The sequence below is a fragment of the Oncorhynchus keta genome, chromosome 8 (assembly GCF_023373465.1).
Source record: "Oncorhynchus keta strain PuntledgeMale-10-30-2019 chromosome 8, Oket_V2, whole genome shotgun sequence".
Classification (NCBI taxonomy): Eukaryota; Metazoa; Chordata; class Actinopteri; order Salmoniformes; family Salmonidae; genus Oncorhynchus; species Oncorhynchus keta.
In genome coordinates, this window is record NC_068428.1 from 45,958,591 (window position 1) to 45,970,960 (window position 12,370).

Consider the following 12,370-nt stretch of genomic DNA (forward strand, 5'->3'; position numbering starts at 1 on the left):
TTTAATCGGGAAAAAGACCCAATTGTGATGTTTATGGGATATATAGGAGTGCCAAGAAAGAAGCTCGTCAAAGGTGATGAATGTTTTATATTTTATTTCTGCGTTTTGGATAGCGCCGGCTACCGCAAAATCTGTCGTTTTAGATGACGTTCCAGTACTTTGGGGGTGCATGCTATCAGATAATAGCTTCTCATGCTTTCGCCGAAAAGCATTTTACAAATCTGACTCGGTGGCTCGATTCACAACGAGTGTAGCTTTAATTCAGTACATTGTATGTGTGTTTTAATTAAAGTTTGATTTTTATCAAAAACTATACGTGGCGCACTTGAAATTTCCGCTGATTTGATCCCGACAGCGGAACCAACTCCCTAAAACATTTTTTTTTTATTTTTATTTTTTTATAACAAATTTCATGCAATTCTACTTATGTTGTCATGCAGTTTTACAGTTCATTTCCTGTAGTTCTACACGGTTTCCTATAGGAGAGAAATGTTTGCAGTTTATCAGTTCATTTCCTATAGTTCTACACGGTTTCCTATAGGAGAGAAATGTTTGCAGTTTAACAGTTCATTTCCTGTAGTTCTACACGGTTTCCTATAGGAGAGAAATGTTTACAGTTTTACAGTTCATTTCCTGTAGTTCTAGACGGTTTCCTATAGGAGAGAAATGTTTACAGTTTAACAGTTCATTTCCTGTAGTTCTACACGCTTTCCTATAGGAGAGAAATGTTTGCAGTTTAACAGTTCATTTCCTGTAGTTCTACACGGTTTCCTATAGGAGAGAAATGTTTACAGTTTTGAATATGATATCTGAGTGAGCGTGACTAACAAAATGAATGGCGGCCCCTCGGTCAGTAATTCAATCATGATTACTACAGGTTTCGATGGGTTAGTTAGTCTGGCCAGCGATCTAAAACGTGTTGGCTGACCTGGCATTCTTGATAAACACGGAAACTGTTGAGCGTGAAAAAACCCAGCAGCGTTGCAGTTCTTGACACAAACCGGTGCAGCTGGCACCTACTATCATACCATACTACCACCTACTATCATACCATACTACCACCTACTATCATACCATACTACCACCTACTATCATACCATACTACCACCTACTATCATACCATACTACCATACCATACTACCACCTACTACCATACCATACTACCACCTACTATCATACTACCACCTACTATCATACCATACTACCACCTACTATCATACCATACTACCACCTACTATCATACCATACTACCACCTACTATCATACCATACTACCACCTACTATCATACCATACTACCACCTACTATCATACCATACTACCACCTACTATCATACCATACTACCACCTACTATCATACCATACTACCACCTACTATCATACCATACTACCACCTACTATCATACCATACTACCACCTACTATCATACCATACTACCACCTACTACCATACCATACTACCACCTACTATCATACCATACTACCACCTACTATCATACCATACTACCACCTACTACCATACCATACTACCACCTACTATCATACCATACTACCACCTACTATCATACCATACTACCACCTACTATCATACCATACTACCACCTACTATCATACCATACTACCACCTACTATCATACCATACTACCACCTACTATCATACCATACTACCACCTACTACCATACCATACTACCACCTACTACCATACCATACTACCACCTACTATCATACCATACTACCACCTACTATCATACCATACTACCACCTACTACCATACCATACTACCACCTACTACCATACCATACTACCACCTACTACCATACCATACTACCACCTACTATCATACCATACTACCACCTACTATCATACCATACTACCACCTACTACCATACCATACTACCACCTACTGTCATACCACCTACTACCATACCTACTACCACCTACTATCATACCATACTACCACCTACTATCATACCATACTACCACCTACTACCATACCATACTACCACCTACTATCATACCATACTACCACCTACTACCATACCATACTACCATACCATACTACCACCTACTACCATACCATACTACCACCTACTATCATACCATACTACCACCTACTATCATACCATACTACCACCTACTACCATACCATACTACCACCTACTACCATACCATACTACCACCTACTATCATACCATACTACCACCTACTACCATACCATACTACCATACCACCACCTACTACCATACCATACTACCACCTACTATCATACCATACTACCACCTACTACCATACCATACTACCACCTACTACCATACCATACTACCACCTACTATCATACCATACTACCACCTACTACCATACCATACTACCATACCATACTACCACCTACTACCATACCATACTACCACCTACTATCATACCATACTACCACCTACTACCATACCCTACTACCACCTACTACCATACCATACTACCACCTACTATCATACCATACTACCACCTACTACCATACCATACTACCACCTACTATCATACCATACTACCACCTACTACCATACCATACTACCACCTACTACCATACCATACTACCACCTACTATCATACCATACTACCACCTACTATCATACCATACTACCACCTACTACCATACCATACTACCACCTACTATCATACCATACTACCACCTACTATCATACCATACTACCACCTACTATCATACTACCACCTACTATCATACCATACTACCACCTACTATCATACTACCACCTACTATCATAACATACTACCACCTACTACCATACTACCACCTACTACCATACCATACTACCACCTACTACCATACCCCGTTCAAAGGCACTTAAATATTTTGCCTTGGCCATTCACCTTCTGAATGGCACACAAACACAATCCATGTCTCACTTGTCTTGAGGCTTAAACATCCTTCTTTAACCCGTCTCCTCCCCTTCATCTACACTGATTTGAATTGGATTTAACAAGAGACATCAATAAGGGATCATATCTTTCACCTGGTCAGACGATGTCATGGAATGAGCAGGTGTTCTTAATGTTTTGAACACTCCGTGTATATCCCCTACATACTCACACTACCCTATGGGTCCTGGTCAAAAGTAGTGCACTAAATAGGGAATAGGGTGCCATTTGGGATGTCACTAGTTACCACAGCCACAAAGTGAAAATAATTGTTTATTGTAAAAGTAATGAAAACAAAAATGAACTTATTGGTCTTCATTCAAGTTTAGGGTCTACACACAGATTTTAAGAAGAGAAATTGTAGAAATATAGGTAGGGTTTACCCAGACGTGACTTTGTGGCAGTGGTAACTTGTGATTAGCACAAAATTGTTCTAGCTGGCTAGGAGGATGTTTTGTGATAGACATGAGAGAAAACCAATAACTCTCCCTGGAGGAGGAGTGACGGTCTGTGTGTGTAGTTAGCATGTTTTCCTCCTGTAGGCTAGCTAAAACAATGAGGAAACAATTCGGGAGTCAACTGAAGTTCCCCTATGGACTAGATTGAACCTCTGTAAAATATAGCTTTGTCTGTCCATCTATGTTGGACAGAAGTATAAATGCAATATGCAACAATTTCAACTCATTTTAGTGAGTTAAAGTTCATATAAGGAAATCAGTTAATTGGCCCTAATCTATGGATTTCACATGACTGGGAATACAGATATCTGTTGGTCATAGATATCATCATAAAAAGGTAGGAGTTGTGGGTCAGAAAACCAGTCAGTATCTGGTGTGACCACCATTTACCTCAAGCAGAACGACACATCTCCTTCACATAGAGTTGATCAGTCTGTTGATTGTGGCCTGTGGAATGTTGTTCCACTCCTCTTCAATGGCTGTGTGAAGTTGCTGGATATTGGCGGAAACTGGAACACGCTGTCGATCCAGAGCATCCCACACATGCTCAATGGGTGACATGTCTGGGGAGTATGCAGGCCATTGAAGAACTGGGACATTTTCAGCTTCCAGGAATTGTGTACAGATCCTTGCGACTGAGGCTGTACATTATAATAATAATAATAATAATAATATATGCCATTTAGCAGACGCTTTTATCCAAAGCGACTTACAGTCATGTGTGCATGTGTGCATACATTCTACGTATGGGTGGTCCCGGGAATCGAACCCACTACCCTGGCGTTACAAGCGCCATGCTCTACCAACTGAGCTACAGAAGGATTATCATGCTGAAACATGAGGTGATGGCGGCAGATGAATGGCACGACAATGGGCCTCAGGATCTCGTCACGGTATCTCTGTGCATTGAAATTGACATTGATAAAATGCAATTGTGTTTGTTGTCCGTAGCTTATGCCTGCCCATACCATAACCCCACCGTGGGGCACTATGTTCAATGTTATCAGCAAACCGCTCGCACACGACGCCATACACATGGTCTGCAGTTGTGAGGCCAGTTGGACGTACTGCCAAATTCTCTAAAATTACGTTGGAGGAGAAATTAACATTAAATTCTCTGGCAACCACTTTGGTGGATATTCCTGCAGTCAGCATGCCAATTGCATGCTCCCGCAAAACTTGAGACATCTGTGGCATTGTGTTGTGACAAAACTGCACATTTTAGTGGCCTTTTATTGCCCCCAGCACAAGGTGCACCTGTGTAATAATCATGCTGTTTAATCAGCTTCTTGACATGTCACACCTGTCAGGTGGATGGATACAATATGTCACGCAAAGCAGCCACAACTGTCAGTGTCCATGATTGAGTCTTTGAATGAAGAGATGGAGATAAAACTGTCCAGTTTGAGTGTTTGTTGCAGCTCTAGCTGCTCGAGAGCCCCCTTTACCTGCCGATCTATAAATTACGTCTCCGTAACCAGGATGGTCATCTGAATCAGAGTTAGTTTGGCAGCTGGGGTGAAAGAGGAGCGATTACGATAGAGGAAACCAACTCTAGATTTAACCTTATCCTGTAGCTTTGATATGTGCTGAGAGAAGGACAGTGTATCGTCTAGCCATACTCCCAAGTACTTGTATGAGGTGACTAACTCAAGCTCTAAACCCTCAGAGATAGTAATCACACCTGTGGGGGGAGGGGCATTCTTCTTACCAAACCACATGACCTTTGTTTTGAAGGTGTTAAGAACAAGGCTAAGGGCAGATAAAGCTTGATAGACACTATGAAAGCTTCGTTGTAGAGCATTTAACACAAAATCCGAGGGTGGTGCCAGCATGTGGGGCCTAGGATCGAGCCTTGGGGTACTCCCTTGGTGTCAGGCAGTGGCTGAGACAGCAGGTGTTCTGACTTTATGCACTACACTCTTTGAGAGAGGTAGTTAGCAAACCAGGCCAAAGACCCCTCCGAGACACCAATACTCCTTAGCCGGCCCACAAGAATGGAATGGTCTACCGTATCAAAAGCTTTGGCCAAGTCAATAAAAATAGCAGAACAACATTGCTTAGAATCAAGGGGAATGGTGACATCATTGAGGACCTTTAAGGTTGCAGTGACACATCCATAACCTGAGTGGAAAACAGATTACATACCAGAGAGAATACTATAGACATCAAGAAAGCCAGTCAGTTGATTATGGACAAGTTTTTCCAACACTTTTGATAAACAGGGTGCAATAGAAATAGGCCTATAAAAGTTAGTGGTGGTTCTGTCCAGATGGACCCTGCTATGTTCTGTCCAGATGGACCCTGCTGGGTTCTGTCCAGATGGACCCTGCTGGGTTCTGTCCAGATAGACCCTGCTGTGTTCTGTCCAGATGGACCCTGCTGTGTTCTGTCCAGATGGACCCTGCTGGGTTCTGTCCAGATGGACCCTGCTGTGTTGTGTCCAGATAGACCCTGCTGTGTTCTGTCCAGATGGACCCTGCTGGGTTCTGTCCAGATGGACCCTGCTGGGTTCTGTCCAGATGGACCCTGCTGGGTTCTGTCCAGATGGACCCTGCTGGGTTCTGTCCAGATGGACCCTGCTGGGTTCTGTCCAGATGGACCCTGCTGGGTTCTGTCCAAAATGGACTGTCCTCATCTCTCTCTCTCTCTCTCTCTCTCCAGTTGTGAGGAAGCTGCAGGAGTTTGAGTTACCATACGTATCAGTCACCAGCTTACGAAGCTCAGAGTTCCACATCATCCTGCGGAAAAGGTATCTCTACTCCTCTACCTCTCTACATGTTGATTGTCATGTTCTAACTACTTGTCTAGATATGCAGCTCCAATCAGAACTACAGTCACTTGGATTGAATAGCTGGCAGTTAAATACAACAAAGATACTCAACAAATGTCAACCACTCGGCTCGTTTTAGGAAGAAGCAACTGTTACAAGGTTTCTCTCCTTCCAAGTGCTGACAAGTGAGGACCAGTCTGGATTCTCTAATCTAGCTACATAATCTCTTCCCATAGATGATCTCGTGAAACCGTTTGACTACACCACGAACCTTACCGAGAGATGTCACCAGTACTGTACTTGTGACCTCCCCAGACACTTGGGTATCCTGAGTTGTCCCCGTATGAGTCCAGCTGGTTTATATAAAGTGAAGCCATCTGGTACAGAGAGACATATAACAGATTGACTGAAGAGCGAAAAGTTTTATCATGAGCAACAACAACAAAAATACTTGAAGGAAGTCTGGTCCTCTGGCGACCATGTGTGTTAGTGACGTGAGGTTTCTCTGTCTGCAGTCTGAGACCTGAAGTCTGGTCCTCTGGCGACCATGTGTGTTAGTGACGTGAGGTTTCTCTGTCTGCAGTCTGAGACCTGAAGTCTGGTCCTCTGGCGACCATGTGTGTTAGTGACGTGAGGTTTCTCTGTCTGCAGTCTGAGACCTGAAGTCTGGTCCTCTGGCGACCATGTGTGTTAGTGACGTGAGGTTTCTCTGTCTGCAGTCTGAGACCTGAAGTCTGGTCCTCTGGCGACCATGTGTGTTAGTGACGTGAGGTTTCTCTGTCTGCAGTCTGAAGTCTGGTCTCTGGCGAAGTCTGAGGTTTCTCTGTCTGCAGTCTGAGACCTGAAGTCTGGTCCTCTGGCGACCATGTGTGTTAGTGACGTGAGGTTTCTCTGTCTGCAGTCTGAGACCTGAAGTCTGGTCCTCGGGCGACCATGTGTGTTAGTGACGTGAGGTTTCTCTGTCTGCAGTCTGAGACCTGATAACTTCTCTCCCTCCTCGACTTTTAGCACCTGTCTTGTGTCAACTTCCTCCGTCTCGCTCTGCTTCTCTTTGATCTCCCCCCTCTCGCTTTGGCTCTCTCATTCTCTCTCTCACACGCTCTCATTCTTTCTCTCTCTCCTGACTCATCACTATGCACACTCATAACATGCATAACGACACAACACAGACACTTTCACTCATCATATGCTGCTGCTACTCTGCTCTTTATTTTACTCTTATTATTATCTATCCTGATGTCACTTTACCCTGCCTTCATGTACATATCTACCTCAAATACCTTATTATTATCTATCCTGATGTCTCTTTACCCTGCCTTCATGTACATATCTACCTCAAATACCTTATTATTATCTATCCTGATGTCTGGTCTCTTTACCCTGCCTTCATGTACATATCTACCTCTAATACCTTATTATTATCTATCCTGATGTCTAGTCACTTTACCCTGCCTTCATGTACATATCTATCTCTAATACCTTATTATTATCTATCCTGATGTCTAGTCACTTTACCCTGCCTTCATGTACATATCTATCTCTAATACCTTATTATTATCTATCCTGATGTCTAGTCTCTTTACCCTGCCTTCATGTTCATATCTACCTCAAATACCTTATTATTATCTATCCTGATGTCTAGTCACTTTACCCTGCCTTCATGTACATATCTATCTCTAATACCTTATTATTATCTATCCTGATGTCTAGTCACTTTACCCTGCCTTCATGTACATATCTATCTCTAATACCTTATTATTATCTATCCTGATGTCTAGTCACTTTACCCTGCCTTCATGTACATATCTATCTCTAATACCTTATTATTATCTATCCTGATGCCTAGTCACTTTACCCTGCCTTCATGTACATATCTACCTCTAATACCTCATTATGATCTATCCTGATGTCGACTCACGTTACCCTGCCTTCATGTACATATCTACCTCTAATACCTCATTATGATCTATCCTGATGTCTAGTCACTTTACCCTGCCTTCATGTACATATCTACCTCAAATACCTCATTATGATCTATCCTGATGCCGACTCACGTTACCCTGCCTTCATGTACATATCTACCTCAAATACCTCATTATGATCTATCCTGATGCCGACTCACGTTACCCTGCCTTCATGTACATATCTACCTCTAATACCTCATTATGATCTATCCTGATGTCTAGTCACGTTACCCTGCCTTCATGTACATATCTACCTCAAATACCTCATTATGATCTATCCTGATGCCGAGTCACTTTACCCTGCATTCATGTACATATCTACCTCTAATACCTCATTATGATCTATCCTGATGCCTAGTCACTTTACCCTGCCTTCATGTACTTATCTACCTCAAATACCTCATTATGATCTATCCTGATGTCTAGTCACTTTACCCTGCCTTCATGTACATATCTACCTCTAATACCTCATTATTATCTATCCTGATGTCTAGTCACGTTACCCTGCCTTCATGTACATATCTACCTCTAATACCTCATTATGATCTATCCTGATGCCGAGTCACTTTACCCTGCCTTCATGTGCATATCTACATCAAATACCTTATTATTATCTATCCTGATGTCGAGTCACGTTACCCTGCCTTCATGTACATATCTACCTCTAATACCTTATTATTATCTATCCTGATGTCTCTTTACCCTGCCTTCATGTTCATATCTACCTCTAATACCTTATTATTATCTATCCTGATGTCTAGTCTCTTTACCCTGCCTTCATGTACATATCTACCTCTAATACCTTATTATTATCTATCCTGATGTCACTTTACCCTGCCTTCATGTTCATATCTACCTCTAATACCTTATTATTATCTATCCTGATGCCTAGTCACTTTACCCTGCCTTCATGTACATATCTACCTCTAATACCTTATTATTATCTATCCTGATGTCTAGTCACGTTACCCTGCCTTCATGTACATATCTACCTCCAATACCTTATTATTATCTATCCTGATGTCTAGTCACTTTACCCTGCCTTCATGTACATATCTACCTCCAATACCTTATTATTATCTATCCTGATGTCTAGTCACGTTACCCTGCCTTCATGTACATATCTACCTCCAATACCTTATTATTATCTATCCTGATGTCTAGTCACTTTACCCTGCCTTCATGTACATATCTACCTCCAATACCTTATTATTATCTATCCTGATGCCTAGTCACTTTACCCTGCCTTCATGTACATATCTACCTCAAATACCTTATTATTATCTATCCTGATGCCTGGTCACTTTACCCTGCCTTCATGTACATATCTACCTCTAATACCTTATTATTATCTATCCTGATGCCTGGTCACTTTACCCTGCCTTCATGTACATATCTACCTCAAATACCTTATTATTATCTATCCTGATGCCTGGTCTCTTTACCCTGCCTTCATGTACATATCTACCTCAAATACCTTATTATTATCTATCCTGATGCCTGGTCTCTTTACCCTGCCTTCATGTACATATCTACCTCAAATACCTTATTATTATCTATCCTGATGACTAGTCACTTTACCCTGCCTTCATGTTCATATCTACCTCAAATACCTTATTATTATCTATCCTGATGTCACTTTACCCTGCCTTCATGTACATATCTACCTCAAATACCTTATTATTATCTATCCTGATGCCTGGTCTCTTTACCCTGCCTTCATGTACATATCTACCTCAAATACCTTATTATTATCTATCCTGATGTCACTTTACCCTGCCTTCATGTACATATCTACCTCAAATACCTTATTATTATCTATCCTGATGCCTGGTCACTTTACCCTGCCTTCATGTACATATCTACCTCAAATACCTTATTATTATCTATCCTGATGCCTGGTCTCTTTACCCTGCCTTCATGTACATATCTACCTCAAATACCTTATTATTATCTATCCTGATGTCTAGTCACTTTACCCTGCCTTCATGTACATATCTACCTCAAATACCTTATTATTATCTATCCTGATGTCTAGTCACTTTACCCTGCCTTCATGTACATATCTACCTCAAATACCTTATTATCATCTATCCTGATGTCACTTTACCCTGCCTTCATGTACATATCTACCTCAAATACCTTATTATTATCTATCCTGATGCCTGGTCTCTTTACCCTGCCTTCATGTACATATCTACCTCAAATACCTTATTATTATTATCCTGATGCCAGGTCTCTTTACCCTGCCTTCATGTACATATCTACCTCTAATACCTTATTATTATCTATCCTGATGCCTAGTCACTTTACCCTGCCTTCATGTACATATCTACCTCAAATACCTTATTATTATCTATCCTGATGCCAGGTCACTTCACCCTGCCTTCATGTACATATCTACCTCTAATACCTTATTATTATCTATCCTGATGCCAGGTCACTTTACCCTGCCTTCATGTACATATCTACCTCTAATACCTTATTATTATCTATCCTGATGCCAGGTCACTTTACCCTGCCTTCATGTACATATCTACCTCTAATACCTTATTATTATCTATCCTGATGCCTGGTCTCTTTACCCTGCCTTCATGTACATATCTACCTCAAATACCTTATTATCATCTATCCTGATGCCTAGTCACTTTACCCTGCCTTCATGTACATATCTACCTCAAATACCTTATTTATTGTCTATCCTGATGCCTAGTCACTTTACCCTGCCTTCATGTACATATCTACCTCAAATACCTTATTATTATCTATCCTGATGTCTAGTCACTTTACCCTGCCTTCATGTACATATCTACCTCTAATACCTTATTATTATCTATCCTGATGCCTGGTCACTTTACCCTGCCTTCATGTACATATCTACCTCTCATACCTTATTATCATCTATCCTGATGTCTCTTTACCCTGCCTTCATGTACATATCTACCTCTCATACCTTATTATCATCTATCCTGATGTCACTTTACCCTGCCTTCATGTACATATCTACCTCTCATACCTTATTATTATCTATCCTGATGCCTAGTCTCTTTACCCTGCCTTCATGTACATATCTACCTCAAATACCTTATTATTATCTATCCTGATGACTAGTCACTTTACCCTGCCTTCATCTACATATCTACCTCAAATACCTTATTATTATCTATCCTGATGTCTAGTCTCTTTACCCTGCCTTCATCTACATATCTACCTCAAATACCTTATTATTATCTATCCTGATGTCTAGTCACTTTACCCTGCCTTCATGTACATATCTACCTCAAATACCTTATTATTATCTATCCTAATGTCTAGTCTCTTTACCCTGCCTTCATGTACATATCTACCTCAAATACCTTATTATTATCTATCCTGATGCCAGGTCACTTTACCCTGCCTTCATGTACATATCTACCTCAAATACCTTATTATTATCTATCCTGATGCCTAGTCACTTTACCCTGCCTTCATGTACATATCTACCTCTAATACCTTATTATTATCTATCCTGATGTCTAGTCACTTTACCCTGCCTTCATGTACATATCTACCTCAAATACCTCATTATTATCTATCCTGATGACTAGTCACTTTACCCTGCCTTCATGTACATATCTACCTCTAATACCTTATTATTATCTACCCTGATGCCTAGTCACTTTACCCTGCCTTCATGTACATATCTACCTCAAATACCTTATTATTATCTACCCTGATGCCTAGTCACTTTACCCTGCCTTCATGTACATATCTACCTCTCATACCTTATTATTATCTATCCTGATGCCTAGTCTCTTTACCCTGCCTTCATGTACATATCTACCTCAAATACCTTATTATTATCTATCCTGATGACTAGTCACTTTACCCTGCCTTCATCTACATATCTACCTCAAATACCTTATTATTATCTATCCTGATGTCTAGTCTCTTTACCCTGCCTTCATCTACATATCTACCTCAAATACCTTATTATTATCTATCCTGATGTCTAGTCACTTTACCCTGCCTTCATGTACATATCTACCTCAAATACCTTATTATTATCTATCCTAATGTCTAGTCTCTTTACCCTGCCTTCATGTACATATCTACCTCAAATACCTTATTATTATCTATCCTGATGTCTAGTCTCTTTACCCTGCCTTCATGTACATATCTACCTCAAATACCTTATTATTATCTATCCTGATGCCAGGTCACTTTACCCTGCCTTCATGTACATATCTACCTCAAATACCTTATT

General features: G+C 40.9%; 1 protein-coding gene across 3 annotated transcripts in view; it reads left to right on the top strand.

The window, feature by feature from the left end:
* LOC118378899 (sorting nexin-17) overlaps window positions 1–12,370 on the top strand; it is a 118,950-nt gene that overhangs the window by 55,410 nt on the left and 51,170 nt on the right. For all 3 annotated transcript variants that reach the window (XM_052524568.1, XM_052524566.1, XM_052524567.1), the window contains one exon: window positions 6,052–6,139. In XM_052524568.1, the coding sequence (XP_052380528.1) occupies window positions 6,052–6,139 (88 nt within the window). The remainder of the gene's footprint in view (window positions 1–6,051; window positions 6,140–12,370) is intronic.